Source organism: Polistes dominula, unplaced genomic scaffold, assembly GCF_049000335.1.
Source record: "Polistes dominula isolate Pdom_NZ unplaced genomic scaffold, Pdom_raw_medaka contig_20, whole genome shotgun sequence".
Lineage (NCBI taxonomy): Eukaryota > Metazoa > Arthropoda > Insecta > Hymenoptera > Vespidae > Polistes > Polistes dominula.
In genome coordinates, this window is record NW_028301147.1 from 139610 (window position 1) to 157600 (window position 17991).

Genomic DNA, 17991 nt, shown 5'->3' on the forward strand with positions numbered 1-17991 from the left:
TTTTTCTTTCTTTTCTGGTCTCTTTCGCGAATTCGTCTTGAGAGATTGATCTAGCCCTTCGACGTCAGCACCAATGTTTTGCTTATTTTCATCGTCGTTCGTTAATTTGTTTTGCTTTTCCGAAATAGAAAATCGCGCGGAAGACAACGCATCCGCGAAAGTAATGGACTCGCTGTCGTCCATTCTTTCGGAGGAAAGAGGGGAGATCGGTCGATCGTCGTCCTTCCGTGCGCTGTGAAAACTTTCCGATTCAAATTTGAGACTTTTATCGTCGCTTTTGGAGGAAGAACGACTCGTAGATTTTTTTCGCGGTGGCCTCTTTGGCGGTTTCTCTTCGCCTTCCCAACTGTATTTGGCCGATCTCTTCAACGACAAGGATTCGTCTTCGGGAGAAGAGAAAACCCGAGTTTGATCATCCATGATCGAGACATCTTCAAAATCTGCTTCCGTTCTTAGATCGTCTCCGTCCTCGGCGCTGACAAAATAATCCGGTGAAACGTCAATCACGACAGCTTCCATTAAAAGGTTTCCAGAAGTGGAGCTCTCCTTAACGAATCTCATCGGTGGCAATTCAATGACGTTGTGCTCTAAAAAAAAATCACCCTTATGTTTTACATACCAACAGAATACATCCCTGAAAATCGCTTACCTGTAACGTGCTCGGACAATTGGTCAGCGTACATCTCGACGATCTGCAGAGCTTCTTCTTCCGTAAGATCGGGAGTTTCGTAAAGGCTTACCGACACTTCTTTACCATCAAAACTGAAAGAAACTTCGCCTCTATCGTCAAGGGTCATCGAACGATCGGTCTGCGGGGTATCGTATAATTGAGACGTTCTTTCTTCGTGAATCGTCGAGAGGGATAAATTTCTTGCCAATTCGTGACCATTCGGTGACGATTGGGCCTCTTCTTTGCCATCCTTTCGGCTATTGATTTTGTCTAAAATACGATACGAGGCATTTATATATAAATTTGATACTTGATACTCGTTCCATTTGGATGTGTTACCTTCGAAACCTAGAAGAGAAGCAGAACTGCTGACCGTTCCCATACAATTGATAGCTTCGCACGTATACGTTCCCAGACAGCAAGTACCATCTTGACCCGTAATTATTCTATGTATATCGCCTGGTTTTAATTCCACACCATCTTTGTACCACTTGAGAATCGGTTGAGGTACACCGATCACTTTGCACTCCAAATTAACGGCACCTTCTTCGGATAATATTGCTCGCAAGCTCTCCAAGAATTTGGGCTTTTTGTAATGCTTAGGAATGATTAATTTGAGAAAACAGGAAGTAACGCTGTGTCCGTAATCGTTAGCAGCCACGCATTTCCATTCGCCCTAAACAACGAACATCGAAGAAATCGTCCAAATATTCGTCACCATAAATCGCATATAAAATAAAGGATAATCGAATAAATTACTTGATCGGAAATTTCAAGCTGACGAACTTCGAGATGACACGTGCCAAGAGTTTCCTTCACCGTACGATATTTGTCACCTTCGACCACCTCCACGTCGTCTTTGTACCACGAGAGAGTTGGTTCCGGCGAAATGCTCACTGAAAAATCATTGCAAATTCAATGCAACGAGTCGAAAGGTAATCAACATAGGTAATCAATGAAAATTGTCCAACCCTGCACCGTGAAACGAAATAATTCTTCGTTGATCTTTGCTTCGCAACTCCTTAAACCTCTAATAAACTTGGGTGGCTTGTCAGAACTCAACAGTTGAAGGCGTTCTTCCTCGTTCAATTGATTTTGAATATCTTCAATCGTTAACTCTGCGGTACTCTTTGCCTCGCCCATACAATTTTTTGCGATGCAACAATAAGAACCTGTTGTTGCAACGAATTTCTTGATCAACGAATTGAATATGTTGCTCTTATTTCAAATGTCTAATATTAAATAGGATGCGAACCTAACGAGTTGGTCCCGGTTAATTGGTAAACGTCTCCTGGTTTTAATTCTTGTCCATCCTTGAACCACCTCAATAAGGGAGTTGGAAAACCGACGACTTTGCATTCGAACGATACCAAACCTTCTTCCGTGAGAACCGCTTTTAAGCTTTCCATGAAACGCGGTTTCCTATAGTTCTTTGGAACTTTATCGACAAAGAAAAATGACAAGTGTTGTTGTAGCGATTCGATAGACATTATATTATAGTATATTTCGATAAGTATAACGTTTTCACTTACTGATCATAGCGACATGACACGTCGTAAATTGTTTAACATTTTGCGCACTGGTAGCGACGCATTTCCATTCGCCCTCGTCCATAGCTTCGACCAATTTTACTTCTATCGAATAACCACCTAGACCATCTTCCATCACGTGATACTTTTCGTTTGGATCTATGCGCCCTTCTTGATTGTACCACGTTATCGACTTTGGCCATGGTGGAACGTGAACTACATATTCGTCAAGGAACCCATGTATAATCTATTATACCTTACTTACCTTTGTAAGATACTTTAAGTCTAAATTTACCTTGACACGATAGTGTAAGAGAATCGCCAATTCTGCAACATTCGTCTCGGAGTATTCGTTTGAATACTGGTGGAGGTCCTGAACTCGTTAACGTATCGGCTGGTTTTAAAGAACCCTCCCGACTTCCTTTTCCAACGACGTGTACCTGATTAGAGATAAGCAACGCAATGGTTCTCAAATGGGTCTCTTCAAATCTTCTTATTATTGAAAATATTTTACCTTTGAGGAGGAATATGCATTGCCCATGCAGTTGACAGCTTCGCAGGTGTAAATTCCCAAAGACGTTGGATCGTCGGGATTCGCCGTTAAAGCAAACACATCGCCGGCTTTGATCTCTTTGTTGTCTTTGAACCATCTCAATACTGGGGTTGGCACGCCAACGACTTTGCATTCCAAAGATACGGTTCCTGTTTCCGTCAACAGTGCTCGAAGTTCTTCTACAAACTCTGGCCTCTTGTACGCTTTCGGCACTGTACAGAGAGAGAGAGAGAGAGAGAGAGAAAGAAAGAGAGAGAGACGTTAACGTACAAATAGCAACCGAACGATATTCTAGAAACTTACCAATGACGCTGAGATGCGACGTGCACGATGATCTGCCATTTTGATTTTCCGCCATGCAAGTCCAGTCACCTTGATCTTCCGCTGTTACCGGTGCAACATCGACGCAGTAAAAATTGCCCTCGTGTACAAAGGAAAATCTCGATCCTGCTTGAATAGGTAGATCGTTTCTGTGCCAAATTACCTAAAATTGTCGCATTAAATAATATACTTATCGTCTACTTCATTTTTCATCGAAAATACTCTCTCTCTCTCTCTCTCTCTCTCTCTCTCTCTATAATGTAACAGAGAAGGAAAAGGAATGTGCCGAGATTAGTAGAGACGCGTCATCCTTATTATAGTAAGGATAGATGCACGCGTAATAATAGTGGCGAGTAGTAGTAATAGGAGCAAGTGTATTAGTAATATAGCAAGAACGCGTAACAATTTTGGTCCCCTCGGGTCATGGACCTTTGCTATCCCATTCGATTCGTCTTTCCCGTTTCGTCTGCTAGTAAAACAAACGAACAAGACGAAAAGTCGAAAGACCAAAGATAATTCACAACTCCTTCCGGGTTCCGTCTCTGAATTTATACATCAATATTTTATTGTTTTTCTCTTTTGCGAAACTAATAAATAACCATCGTATAACCACCGTATAACCACCGCATAACCACCGTATAACCATAGAATTACCTTGGTATTCGTCGAGCTTCGTATTTCTACGAGGAATCTCGTTCTGGTGCCAACTTTGACTGCGAGGTCTGTCAATCTTCTGAGAAAAATGGGTGGATCGCCTTCCTCGTAACTCGGCTCGTCGACGCGCACATGAATTTTCTTAGTGGATCCCTTCTCAAAGGGTTGGCCGATTCTCGTGGCTACTAAGGCATATTGACCGGTGTCGTCCTTTTGCGATTGTTTCAACGTCAATTGTACGACGTTACCTCTCATTTGTAGCCGATACCGATTAGGTGGCATCGGCCGGTCACCGCGTAAGCTAAAATCCACAGAAATTCAACAAATATATCGAATATATACTGGCATATATATATATATATATATATATATATATATATATATATATATATATACCGAAGTAACTCTATCTAGTATCAAAACTTCCGCTCTCCTGCAAATGGATAAACAGTTTGGAAATGTTATGGTTCGACTCATTCACTGGCAATGATTCTAATTCCAAAGCATATATCTTTCATTCGCGCGAAAGAAAGAGATCGATTAAAAATACTCACCAACTAAATTTAAATTCGTCAATTACGTTAGAGAGTATTTAGAGTATTTACATAGGCTCACCTATGACCAATGTTTAATATTATTTACGAAAAGTTCGATGCACTCTCCTGAGAGTAGGGTAATTTAGTAACAAATGTAGAATTTAGTAAACATTGACATTCCCGAAAGAATGGTCTGGTGTAATCCTTGAACGTCTTATTATTGAAATCTTATAATTAGCGAGCGTCGAAAAAAAAACGGTATGTTTACGTTTGCGCATCGGTATTTGATCGAAGCAAAGCGTGCCTTTGACACATTTCGAACGACGTCGGCCTCGAAGGCGGTCGTTATTTTAAGATTAACGTCTCGTCATCGAACAGAACCCAAAGGGAACAACAAGATTGACAATCATTCGAAGAAAAAGAAAACAGCGCCCACCGCTACGAGAGTTATCTACCTACGTGTATATATTCTCAATTCTCTGTTTTGCGTCAGTTCCGAACTATTGCAGCACATATTTTCATTCGAGGTATTTCTAGATCGCCAATGGATTTTCAATTGCTTCGATAAATTTGGGAATATCGAATGGCTCTCGATCCGATAACGTAATCGAAAATAATAAAGTAATAATAAAGTAAAGTGATGCAAAAGTGTTCAATGTAGACGCGTGGTTCGATCTTTTTCTCTTGTTGGTCGCGTAAAAAGGTGACGAAAATAGGGCAGTAGAGCAATGCCAAGACGAAGTGCGTTGGACCATTCGTATGCTTGAAATATGTTAGCCTCGTGTACAGTATATGTATATATTACTAATTTTTATTTTAAAATTAATACGATTACCATTGTAATATCATCTCGGAAATAATTGTCATCCGATGAAATTAATCCGATAATAAGAAATATTCTATTAGTCCTTTTGACATTTCCTATTCTTTTCATATATTTATGCACTTGGCAAAAGATAAATTTCGTTAGAAATTGTTTGAATCATAGCTGCTGTAACCCTTTCGAGGTGATCGTGACATAATTCTAGGCTACTCTGATGGATTTGCTATTAAATATCATACCGATATGCCGAACCATTGGAAGAGGATCCTCTGATAGATTTGCCATTATCATCGGCGCACTTACAACAATCGCTTCCCATTATCGAGTCTTTAACCGAAAGCGCACAAGATTCATCTGTCGAATCGAATACTTTCACTAATTAACATGACGTTGTTTTAATAGGGACATCGTATAGTAGGTATTGCATTTAAAAGTCGATTTCGATGATAGTCTGTAGAAAAAGTAAGGGCATTGTTGGATATTTCGATGGATGCGACGACACTGTGCTCCGGGGGTGTCATCGACATTTATAGAGATCTCAATAGAGCGATGTATGTTTTGGAAAAGTCATAGATGCGATCGGCGATCGCCGCGAAACGTTCCCTCGAAAGACTGATAGCGAGTTGGCAGCCGCTCATAGTCATAGGTGGGATTTCTTCCCACCTCCGCGAACGCTTCTTCCGTTTTCGCTCTTATAGATCAGAGTAGAGAGCGCCTCTTCCGTCCTTTCGCCAAAATCTTCAGCTCGGTCGAATTTAGCTTGTGCCAAGTCGAAAACGACATAACCACGGCAAGCCGGTTACAGTTACAAAGGGAGAACTATAAACGAATAAAGAGACCGAAATAGATGGTCGTCTTAATGAACAGAAAAATAAGTCCTAAAGAAAGTGCACACATCTCTTCCGTCTTTCTTTCCTTCCCACGTCCCACCATCCTATGATGGTTCTATCTCTCGATAGAACATACTGAATGAGATCATAATCGTATTCTAGAAATAGGCGAAAGGGAAAGAAATTCTCAGCGATCTTCCAATGATTAGATAAAACGTTACTTTCCCGCCGAGATCTACGACCCTGCCATTGGAACGCTGCTCCCACAAACATACTTATGAATACTACTACCTATATAATGCCGCTTCTAGGATAGTACGACGAATATAATTCCGTTCTTTGCGAAAATTAATACACGCGACGGACGAAAATAAACTGCGTTTGATCCTTGGCACGTTTCAAGGTTTTACATTACAAATTAGGGCCAATAATCCAGAATGAACGATAACGCGCAGTGTCTACGAAATGTAATAATTGATTGTATACTTACAGCTCCAGTTGCAAATCATCGGTGCATTCTGTTGATTTAAGTTTCAATTCAATGAAGATATCCTCGCCGGTGCGGCCTTGCACCGCCAGGATTCGGTCTTCCTCTTCCCATGCTAATTCAATTCTTGATATACCATCTAAATATAAAGAAATAATGTGCAATTATTGAACAATATATAATAATATGTTCATATAGAGAATGGTCTCGGCTTTGCTTTGAAGAAATTCATTATTCGAGAACTACCTGATATTTTAAGACTCACGTGCTTCGCAAAATAGTCTACGTGTGGCAGTACCTACGTGCAAAACTGTAGCATAAATATAGATACGTAAAGAGAAAGCGCGATAAAAAAAAAAAAAAGAAAAGAGAGACGTTCTCCAAAGTTTAGGATCGCGAGCATCGACGGCACGCAGCAAACCAACCAACGACAATCTTGTAAATAAATAAGACGAAGATAGGAAAGAAAGAAGAAGAAGAAAAGCTTACCTGTTAGAGTCATTACGTTGAACGTTAGGAGGACCGGCTCGTCCTCGCATTGACATCACTCGTTTATCGCGGAGGAACTAACCGTCCTCGATGTCCCGTTCGAATGTAACCACCGGCGCACCAACACCGCCACTAGCATCGACAACACTAGGCCAACGACAACGATCGGCTCGCTTCTTGACCCGAAACACGCAGCACACCCTACGCCACGAAATTCAACGGCAGGAGGCCCTGCTCCGATCTAAAATCGTCTCGAGACAGTACTCTCAGCTTCGTCGTTTTAACGAAACGCGCACATGCGCCGTACGCAAAGCCCGCATTTCTCTGATGTAACTTGCCAGTGCTAGCGGCGCGGTATTTCCTTCTTTCCTTCTTTCCTTCTTTCCTTCTTTCCTTAATCTACCCTTTGAACAAATTCTTTACTTTTCCTGTCATCGAATTTTACTTCCTTTTTTCCACTTATAACTGTACGTTACTTGGATGACCCGAAATCATGACTATTTCTATCGTTATACCTCTATTATTTGGTCTACCAACTAATCTTTAGGAAAAAGGAAGAGTTTTCGACGGCCATTCCTTGCCAATTGAATAGCAGGTATATTTTAGGCCCCAAATGTCCATAGCAATTTTAGAATATCCAGACGACTTACTTACCAATGACCCACCAGGAATATTTGTTAGGATATAAGAATTGGTACTGATTATAAAGCATAGCAATCGTATAGTATCTATGTACATGTTTATTTAAATGATGATCGTTGGTAGCATCGACAAAAGATAAACGTAATACTTAGTTTCATAAATTACATATAATTATTTCTGTAAGCTATATATATATATATATACTTAGGTATTTTTTCATAAAACATAGGTATGCAAGAAAAACGATATAATTCCATGATAGCATTATCTTCCATCGAATGAAAATTCTTAGACTAAAGCGAGAGCGACGCAAATAGGACCGATTAACGCGTATAAAAAGAGACCATCTTCCGCGTAACATAAAATAAAAGGTAATAAGAGAGAGAGAGAGAGAGAGTGTAATTCGATGGATAATTCGATGTGTAATTCGAAGGAGCTAGTTTCTTCTACGTGTATTGTCCTACCTTTGTCAAGCTATCCTATCTCTTTTAATCTATCAGGATAAACAATCCTTCCCCGACTAATGATACAAAATTCACCAAATGATTTTATTCATGCGATATAGCGAAATAGTAATTGGTCAGTGCTTGCGTTTGGACGACCACCAACGTCCCGATATACGCTCGCGAATACCTTCTTGAATTCGTCTGTAAAGAAGAAGAGCGATAAAGGGTATCGCCATAGTTTCCTTCTTGAATAGATAAACGTAAATGGCAGCCATGAGAAGCGTCAAATCGGTTATGTAATTGACAGTCGACTTAACCGTATACCGAGCTTCAAGTGCAAGACGTTTGTCGTTCGTCGTCGGTTCCGCTTTGTTCGGAACTTTATTCGAAGTTTTGTTCGTAGCTCTGTATTTTTTGCTCTCCAACGCTCGCTGCAAACGTTCGATCTTAAGTTCGGCCGGGGTCGTTGCCCTTTGCCTGTCTCTCGAGCTCGATCGCGATGAAGCTTTTGAATTTCGGCCGCTTCGATCGACAGATCTTTCTCTACCAAATGCTCGTTCTTCCGAAGTTGTTCTAGATCCTGGCCAATCCTGGCTAGTCCTGTCTCGTGACGGAGCACGTACTCTAGTAGGTCTTTCGACGGAAACGTTCCTCGATCTGGAACTCGGTGATCTCGTTCGCGAAGATGCTCTACTCTCTCTCGTTTCTTTAGGGGGTAGCTTGGGACGATCTCTGGAGGGTGTAGTACCGCGCGATCCAACGCTATTTTTTCTCGTCCGGTTAGTTTCGACACCGGTCCCTTGCTCTAATTTCTTTCCAGATACCTTCTTCTTACCGACTTCTTCGTCGTTAACCTTTCCACTGCTTACGTTGTGACCAGACGAATGTTCTCGTACGATTTCGGTGTAATGACTAACGACTGCCATCCTGGCTTCGATGTCAGCTTCGTTCATCTCCTCCTCGGGCGTTGCCGAACGCATTTTAGCTTGTATTCGACGATTTTTTGCCGCCTCTCCAGCCGATAAAACACTGTCGGTATCTGATTCCGACATGACACCTGGCTTCGTCGGATCGTAATATTCGCTCGTAGGTGAAGTACGTTCGTTTGGATCGATTGCTTCCTCCTGTCTCACGGGTGGTACTTTTCTTATTGGTTTCTCAGGTGGTATAGCTTTGCCAAACTCGTTTATTCGTATAGAAGCATCTTCCTTAGGTTTCTTCAGAATAGATTTTGGTTGAACGTTGCTAGGTGACAAGGGTTGTGATACCCAAATCGATGGTATCGTTGAATCGTCCGAAATCAGAGAGTTGTCATATTCGGAAAAATGAGGTTTGTCGAAACTATCGAAATGTGGGATTGGTCTACCTCTTGGGTGATACGTATCTTCCTCTTCCATAATTTGTCTCGCTAAAATTCTTTGCTTCAAGTTTTTCAGATCTTCGCTATCGGCACTGCTTAGCTCTTCTTCGGACGATTCTTCCGAAGTCTCGATACTTTCCTCTTCTTCATTCTGCTCCTCTACTTGTTCCGTCTCTCTCTCTTCCTGCTCTCGTCGTCGTTCATCCGATACGATCTGTAATGTATACAAATATTCGCATAAATTGACCACGTTACTTAACAAAAGAACGTCGATATTAGACACACCTCTTTGAACGGAGAACTGGTCCTATTGGTGGAATCGACTCCCGCCGAGTCGACACCCAAGCCCATTGATTTCTCTGCCGAAGTTTCCTCGAGCAAAGGGACATTGGTTTCGTGCCATCTGCGCAGACGTTCGGCTCCCTCTTCGTCGCTGCTCCTCCTCCAAGTACTCGAAGTTATGGTTTCTTCGTCGGTTGGTAGATTAGGATCCGATCTAGCCTCGACGTCCGGTAAGAGCAACGGTGAAAGAAGTTTCATAGGTTTTAAGGCTGCCTCGACTTGACCTTCGCTTAATCTTCTCCGAGTTTTTTTAGCTTGCCAAGAAGAGATCATATTTTGCGTGGCGCTACCGGAATTCGACAACTTTCTCCGCAGAGGCGAACTTTTGCCGTTCCTCGTAGCTCCTCCCATTTCAAAGTCCTGTTTTGCGATTGAAGCTAATTCCCCGGTCCTTCTTTCCAACGCTTCTTTTCTCTTAGCGTTTTCCGATTCCTTCTCAGCCTCCATTGCTTTATAAAAACGTTCCATGGCACGCTCGTGTAACATTTCCGTAGAGCTGACTGCCTCGCGCATAGTTTCTACCACTACGTGTTCTATACTGAATAATTCGGGAAGAGATAGAGACATTGGAGGCGGTATTAGATCTTCCTCGTCTTCAATTTCCTCCGTTCTACCTTGCTCCGATCCTACGAGAAAACAAACCAAAACGAGATCCTTAAATTAAATCCTTTTGCAAATCTTTCGCAAATCTTCTAACATTTACCTCTCAAATTTAATCCTTTCTTATCTTCCTTGGTTTCGTTTTCATCGTCCTTTGGATACAGTACCAACATGAATTCTGAGCTACCGTGCAATATGTCGTCGTTCTCTCTAGGTGATATTCCTAATTGCATCGCATCGGGCTCATCGGTCAAACCGTTCTGCTTCTTCAAAATTGAAACAGGTCGATGAAGCGGAGAAGACGATGCATTTCTTTCTTCTTCTATATTTGTTTCAGTCGAAGATACAAAAGGTGGAGACAAACTTCTTTCTCTGGACAATGAGAGAGAACGTCTGATTGAATCGCTTCTAGGTGGTGGTGATACAGTCACTATGGTGGTGACGGGTGTTGGTGACGTTGGTCTCTTTTTAGTATCCGAGCCATCCTAAATAATGAATAATACGATAATAATCATGCGCGATGATAAAATATTGACACATATATATTAGGGATAATTACAATCGCAATGATACCTGCGCGTTTGCTTTTACAGAGGAAACATCTTGTCGCATCGTATGATTCTCCGATCGATTTTCGTGTTTAGAAGAGGAATGATCTCTCGATCTAGCAGGTGGTACGGGTGGTTCGGTTCTTTCAACGTGAATCGTTGTGTCGGGACCAAATGTGACTCTACTGTCGGCTCTTGATGGTCTTTCCATCGACAGTCTTTGCGCTGACGAAGATCGCCCACCAAAACGAACTTGTCCATCTTCTTCTCTGGTTAAACTTCTGCTCCTCGGGGCTGGCTCAACGAAACTAACCTCGCGTTTTTCCCCTCGCGACCGACTGATCTCTCTTTGACTTTGAGACTTTCCACTCAATTGCGACGACGTTGCCCTATTTCATAAAATCCCCATAAAATTCTCTTCGATTGAACGAGACGACTATTCTTTATTCTATTCTTCCTACCCTTTATTTAAATCTGGAATGAAGATGATGTCACTTTCTTCGCTCGGTTCGCTCACTCCATACGGATTCTCAGCTTTTACTCGAAATCTGTATTCCGAGCCTTCGAGCAATTCGGTCAGCGTAGCTGTGGTTTGACGGCTTGTAGTTGCTTTCAACCACACTTCCCAACCGATCTAAGATCGTACAAGTATCATTATTGAATTATTGAAGAAAACAAAATATATGTAGAGAGAGAGAGAGAGGGAAAGAGATATTTTCTTACTCTATAATATTCGACGATGTAAGTACCGATCTTACAACCACCGTCGTCTTCCGGTTCTTTCCAAGATAAGGTGACGGATCTGCCCAAAGTCATGGTGACGTTTACCTTTCCAGGTGCAGCTGGACGATCTATAATAAAAAATGATATGAGATAAAATTAGACTTTGAAAAAAGTAAGTTTATTCATTGCGAAACATACCTGTAACGGTAACGAGAAAAGAAGACGTATCTTCGCCGAGTTTGTTTCTAGCTTTAACGGTGTACTCTCCTCTGTCGAATCGTTTTGCATCTGGAATTTTTAAAACCGATTCTCCGTCCATAGATTCGAACATATGTCTAGTGTCTTGAGAAAGTGGTTCTCCATCGTGAAACCAAGTAACCGTGGGTAATGGTCTTCCAGCCAAAGATACTTTCAATCTGATCGTTTCGTCCTGTTCGAAAAGAAGACCGTCCTCGTACTGTCGTGGTAGTCGTATCTTTGGATATGCTGAGAGCAAAGTGCAATGCAATCAATCACGATGCATCTTCCGTTTAACCATAATGAATCAAACAACTTTGATACCTCACTAACCTTCGAGAATCAATCTGGCCTTGGTACTAACATGGCCAGCTCTATTCGTTGCGGTACATTTGATTTCTCCCTCGTCATTAAGAGCTGTCTGATGAATAAGGAGAACACTTTTTCCATTTTCTGTCAAGATTCTCGTTCGTCTACTGCTAAAAATTTCGAAGCCGTCCTTGAACCAAGAAATCTTTGGTAAAGGGGCCCCCGTAAATTTCACTACGAATTCCGCCTGAAAATATCATACTTTGCAGAGTTTTGTATACTTAAGAAGAAGAAGAAGATTTCTTCGAACAAAGTACACCACCTGTTCGTTCTCCAAAGCAATCAAATCGTTGAGTTCGAGGTCGAACTGTGGAGCGGATGAAGCCGATCGTTGCAATGTTACCGTCAACGGATCCGACAACTCACTAGGAGCTGAGAGACCTACCGCATTCTGTGCCCTGACCCTGAACTGGTAACGCCATCCTGGCTCAAGACCACTCAATGTTAGTTCCGGAAACGTGCAGAGGCCAGGTGTACTACGCACCCAATAAGCCGAACCCATTCGCCGATGTTCAACCAAATAACCCACGATGGCTGAACCACCGTTACTAGGCGATCGTTCCCAACGTATTCCTACCACATCCGGTTGCGTATCGTCCGTTCCTGGTATTAGAATTGGCTTGCCCGGAGGTGCTGGCAATCCTGACAATAAATAGCGAGCGTGCTTTTCTGTATTTCATTATTTTCAACTGATCCAAAAGGATACAAATATAAGCTAATTAATGAATACAAATTTGTCATAAAAAATGTCTTCCTAAAGAAGAAAAGTAGGGGAAGCGTTTGAGGAAGCGTTTGAGGAAGCGTTTGAGGAAGCGTTTGGGAAAGAGAAGGAAGATGATCATCCACGCATGCCAGAACGATGCTTACGTGCGTGTCGCGTAGAATAGACGATCTCTACCACAGGTTTGCACGTGGCGTTCTTAAAATAAAATGTGAAACGTTTGGCAAAGCCGAGGACCGCTAGACCACCGTCTTCACGGTGGGAAAGCTATGCGAGAGAGGCTAAACCGACATCGAATACCAATTCTACCCGTCTACGATTTTCTCCTACAACATACTTTTTATTATTTCTATACTAATCGTATTCTTCTCTTCTCGCAATGATCTCATTTCGATTGGTTCCATTCGTTCATAGACTATATGTGAAGTAAATGAATTCTTCAGTTCTATCTCTTACTGAGAATAATCTAAATTGGCATTAAATCTTGGAATTTCTATTATGCTTGATAGATCTTTTAAAAGTACGATTGCTCAATAATCAAATTATAAATGATAGGTCACAAGTCAAACTTATATTTTCGTACTCTCCCCATGTCTTAGACGGAAGACTACCCATTGTTAAAATAAACATCCTCAAATCACGCTAGTTAATTTTAGATTTCCGAAAGATTTAATGATAAATAAATATACAATAGCTGATGGACTATTTAAACTGTTCGAGGGCGATGAGAAATTCACTTGCACGTACATACAGAAATGGTGAAGAGGAAACTTTATAAATCCCTTCTCTTTTTATCAGCAAAATTGAAAAGTTGATGTAGTGAACAATCGGTCGCAGAAATGTGGGTCTACCTGGTCCATCCCAGCGTGGTCTCTTGGACGAGCTGGCTAAAGAGATGCTCTTGGAATAGTGTCTCTTTGTAGTAGTGTTCCCCATGATCGTACTTCCTCTTCTTTCTCCGCGTCGAGCCTGGCTCGACGAGCGCGCTTTTCCTGGCCAGGGTTTCGAGCTTTTTACAGAGCTATCGGTGTTAAAATCTCTACGCTCGGAGATCACTACAGTTTCCGCCTCCACCGAACGGCGAAGGAAGGAAGGAAGAAAAGTGTGCCAAAAAAGCAGAAGATGATCAAAAAAATAACGAATCTATTCTGTCCTTCGATCTTGACCGAATCAAAGATAAAGAGAGAGAGAGAGAGAGAGAGAGAGAGAGTGGGAAGTGGGAGAAGGAAAGAAAGATCGAAAATTGGCTCGATATAGCTTGAGGCTCGGTGCGGCACTGCCGGAGCTCCTCGTAATCGACGACCGTGGCGACGCCAGACTCTTCAGACTTCTTTCACGTCTATCTTTGTTCTGCTCTTACCCCTTCTTTTCTTCTACTTCTGTTTTCCCCTCTTATTCGCTGTTATTCTTCTCTCCTCTTCTCTTTTTTCATTTTCCTTAAACCTAATCAGACGTATGCTCTTGGTTTTTTACATGATTTCATTAATTGTATTTCCATCGTATATTTTTTATTCATTGTAATACATATTTTTCTTTAAAATCCATCCTCATAATTTATTTAAACATAATATATAAAACGATAATATATCTGCATGTATTATGTAAATATAATATATATGTATATGTCTAACTACATGTATATGCATATAAAATGATAGAGCTTTATAACATCATTCTTTTTGTTCGAATAGTTTTATAAAAATATAATATGAATAACCACAGTATTAGAGATTCCATCCAACAAATGTGCTATTTTTTTTAATTTTTTTTTTATAAAGATTCATTGGGAAGATTGGCACAATTTGCAGCATATTTTGTAACATTTTTCGTAGCAATTAATAAGCATAGGAACATTGTTACTTAAAAGTGCAATATCCATATCAATTTCAATTTCGTACAGATATATAAATATTAAAAGAAACTCGAAATTCTTGCAGATCTTTGATAAATGCGAAGAAGTTGAAGAAATTGATTCTCGTGCAATTAAAGTTTAAGATACAAGAGCTAACAAACATTTTTTGTAATGTCCAGAACAATCACCCTGCAACAGTAATAAAAGTAACATTTATATCTCTATAAAATGCATCATATTGTAAAGAGAAATGAAGAAAATTACTAACAGATATAAAATCCTCCAGCGATTCACCATACTCATTCTTAAATGCTTCTTTTATTTCTCCCATGTCAACTTCGCAACGTGTAACGACCAATCTAATTAGACGGCTATCATCTGTTCCCAATCCTTTCATGCTTTTGTATAATTGTTCGGCAAAGAAAGCAGCTCTGTTGTTCACGCATTTGACTATTTTGGAATGATATATTGATATTTATTAAATATATGGAAAGTAAAAAGAACTAATATGAATGTATATACGTACCAATAGCAAGGAGACCTTTTTTTATGTCCCCTGAAAATTCATTTTCTATAGCAGCTTCTATGGTATGTCCAGTTATTCCTTCATATTCTCGGAAAATTTGTTTCAGTTGAGGTACATTTCTCTGAACAAGGATTGCATTAAACATCGATTCGTCAGTTCCAAATCGTAGCTCACCTATGTGTAATAAAAGACATATCTTTTTTAGTTGTTTCCAATAAGAAAGAAATACGATGTTTGTCAAAATCAACGATGTTGGCAAAAAGTTACATACCAGCTTGTAAGAGAACTTTGGCATCTTCTAAGGCACTAGCTGGATCTACGTCAAATGATTCATCTCTATTGGCACAGCACAATGAAACCATTAGGCGTTTGAAATTCCCAGATGTATCCGATCTTAAATCATCTTCTAAACTTCTACCATACACTATTCAAATATAGATACATTTAGAGAATACTTAAAGAATAAAAGAAGTATGAAGATTTGAAAATGATTATACGAATAACTTACTAGCTTCGTAAGCTTCCTTGATAATACGAATTTCGTGGTTTGACATTGTACATAATATTTCAATAAGTACGCATTCGTCCGTACCAATACCGGCCATGGCATTGTGCAGTTCTTTGGCATAAAATTGCGGTAGGGGCATCATCATAGCAAGAACCAGTTTTTCAAAGTTCCCAGACAATTCAGATTTTAAATCCTTAATCATATCCTAAGAAATAAAATGTATTAAATTTGCACAATTGATGCTTGCATTAAATATACGTATATTATTACACTTACTTTTCCATAAAGGGTTTTAAATTGCGAAGCAATTTCTTGTCGCTGCAAGTTACTCCGATTGGCAAGAACATTGATAATAGCTTTTTCATCGGTACCAAATCCTTTCATAGCTTTCCTTATAACTTCTGCATCAGCTCTGGCATCAAAGCCATTGTATGGTACCACTGTGGGCGATAACTGAAATAAAGCAATGCATATACATGAGAAGAACATCTTTTTACAAATGAGTTACTTGTTAATAGTTATGAAAAGAGAATGAAGGGTTATTTAATTTATCAAAGATAATTTGATCTATAGTGAAGATCCCTTGCGCATATATATCTCACCTTATTCGTATTGCAGCTCCGGGGGGCTTGGGCAATGCGACCAGATGCCGAAGATAAATTAACACCATAATGAGAGTATACATTTGCTAACCCCTGCCCCCCGAGATTGCTGCCACCAGGATATGGTGCTGAATTAGATGACAATGACATATTAGGGTTTGAAAAAGAAGACGAATTTCTATCTCCAAAGCGATGTGCATTTTGTTCTTGCGGAATATTAGGGTAAATAGAATTTTGTTGTTGCGGATAGTAAGAAGATTCTGGCATGGAAGAAGATGGATACGAAGAGGAAGGATAAGGCATCGATGAAGGAGGATATACATTTGATTGAGGTTGAGGAGGATATACATTTGATTGTGGTTGAGGAGGATATACATTTGATTGTGGTTGCGGAGGATATACATTTGATTGTGCTTGAGAAGGATATGGCATTTGTTGTGGAAACTGAGAAGGATTGGTTGCGCTTGGAGTTGGTTGCATTGGAGTTGGTTGCATTGGATAAGAAGCATATGGAGAATGTGGTTGAGGCATGCCAAATGAAACTGGAGGGGCGTTTGAAAAGCCAGTGTTAGTGGTTTGCGAATATGGTGGAGCACCGGGGGCAGAAGGTGTACCAGGTGGAACCCCAAACGATGTTGGTGGTGGTCCACGTCCTGGAAACTGGATCACTGGCGGTCCCTTGGATAATGTTATAGATATAGATACAACGCACTAACTACTATTACATATTTTTCATCAAAAAGTCATGCAGAAAATCAACAATTATAAGAGCAGAATTGAATTTGAAATTGTTTATCATATATACTCTACTCTGTATAATTGTCTTAGGTTATAATATTTTAGTTGATGTAGAATCAAAAATATAGATACAATAGGACAAAAATAAGAAAGTAATAAAAATGTAAAAGAAATAAATCTCACTTGATATCCGTAGCTCATTTTGTCTCTCCTGGCTTTGGTGGTTTCAAACAATCAACGACGACGATCTACCAAGTAAAGGAACAAGTATCAGTAAATAATAATCCTGTGAGTGAGTTATCCAATCGAACAATCTTTTTCACTGAAGTCACTCGTTTGGAGGAAAACGTTGACAATGTTTGGTAACGCCCAACGATTAACTGTCACGTTCCTTGCAAAGATGTTATGAAACACTATCTAGTCAAACAAATTTGTTGAAAATATTTATACTATGCACTACCAATGATGACGTAATCACTTAAAAAAAGGTGCACTACGTTACTTCCATCGAATTGGAATTTGGCATCTAATATGAAGAAAATCAATTGAAAGAGAAGGAATTACCTCGAACTAATGATTAATCTTCCGCGTCAGAAGAAGGAAACTGTTAGGTGATGCGTCGGCCTCAACAACGTCAGAGCAATTCTCAGAACAAAATATAGCGTCCTGTCTAAAGTGGCGGAGTGGGGGAAAAGGGAATTACTCGTCGTCGTTGTGCAATGACTATTTCAAATACTAACCTAATTGTAAATAAACGTGCTTCACTATATAAATGTTATTAATGTTTTTGTTTCTTTTTATTTCTTTTTATTTCTTTTTATTTCGTAAAGAAAGGAAAGGTTAGAAAACAGCGAACGATCGTATCGACCGTAGATACAACAAAGA

General features: G+C 40.2%; 3 protein-coding genes across 12 annotated transcripts in view; all 3 read right to left on the bottom strand.

The window, feature by feature from the left end:
- The window catches only part of LOC107067396 (uncharacterized), a 36402-nt gene extending 29379 nt beyond the window's left edge, over nucleotides 1-7023 (bottom strand). Inside the window, 13 exon segments of the mRNA XM_015322865.2 lie at nucleotides 3-587; nucleotides 650-940; nucleotides 1010-1346; nucleotides 1430-1566; nucleotides 1642-1842; nucleotides 1926-2108; nucleotides 2203-2415; nucleotides 2495-2639; nucleotides 2714-2964; nucleotides 3056-3236; nucleotides 3728-4028; nucleotides 6407-6542; nucleotides 6893-7023. Of these exon segments, the coding sequence (XP_015178351.2) occupies nucleotides 3-587; nucleotides 650-940; nucleotides 1010-1346; nucleotides 1430-1566; nucleotides 1642-1842; nucleotides 1926-2108; nucleotides 2203-2415; nucleotides 2495-2639; nucleotides 2714-2964; nucleotides 3056-3236; nucleotides 3728-4028; nucleotides 6407-6542; nucleotides 6893-6905 (2974 nt within the window). The 5' untranslated portion in view covers nucleotides 6906-7023.
- Nucleotides 7024-7614: 591 nt separating this feature from the next.
- On the bottom strand, nucleotides 7615-14233 carry LOC107067428 (myomesin and myosin binding protein). 2 transcript variants are annotated; one of them, XM_015322946.2, is made up of 10 exons: nucleotides 13732-14233; nucleotides 12422-12801; nucleotides 12124-12346; nucleotides 11752-12039; nucleotides 11554-11681; nucleotides 11292-11464; nucleotides 10856-11219; nucleotides 10386-10767; nucleotides 9626-10308; nucleotides 7615-9554 (listed from the first exon to the last, which is right to left on the bottom strand). In XM_015322946.2, exons 1-10 carry the CDS (start codon nucleotides 13814-13816, stop codon nucleotides 8115-8117), a joined length of 4146 nt encoding a protein of 1381 aa, XP_015178432.2. In that variant the 5' UTR covers nucleotides 13817-14233; the 3' UTR covers nucleotides 7615-8114. The 2 variants fall into 2 exon arrangements, with proteins under 2 accessions (XP_015178432.2, XP_015178434.2); XM_015322948.2 differs by having other exon boundaries at nucleotides 13628-13755.
- A 133-nt stretch (nucleotides 14234-14366) lies between these two features.
- On the bottom strand, nucleotides 14367-17911 carry LOC107067426 (annexin B11). 9 transcript variants are annotated; one of them, XM_089177466.1, is made up of 10 exons: nucleotides 17671-17903; nucleotides 17290-17354; nucleotides 16983-17046; nucleotides 16369-16496; nucleotides 16043-16219; nucleotides 15767-15971; nucleotides 15530-15682; nucleotides 15259-15432; nucleotides 15001-15182; nucleotides 14367-14921 (listed from the first exon to the last, which is right to left on the bottom strand). In XM_089177466.1, exons 2-10 carry the CDS (start codon nucleotides 17305-17307, stop codon nucleotides 14871-14873), a joined length of 1152 nt encoding a protein of 383 aa, XP_089033592.1. In that variant the 5' UTR covers nucleotides 17308-17354; nucleotides 17671-17903; the 3' UTR covers nucleotides 14367-14870. The 9 variants fall into 9 exon arrangements, with proteins under 9 accessions (XP_089033592.1, XP_015178429.1, XP_015178428.1 ...); XM_015322943.2 differs by having other exon boundaries at nucleotides 16369-17046; nucleotides 17671-17911; XM_015322942.2 differs by having other exon boundaries at nucleotides 16369-17046; nucleotides 17290-17519; nucleotides 17671-17910.
- Between the last annotated feature and the right edge of the window lie 80 nt (nucleotides 17912-17991).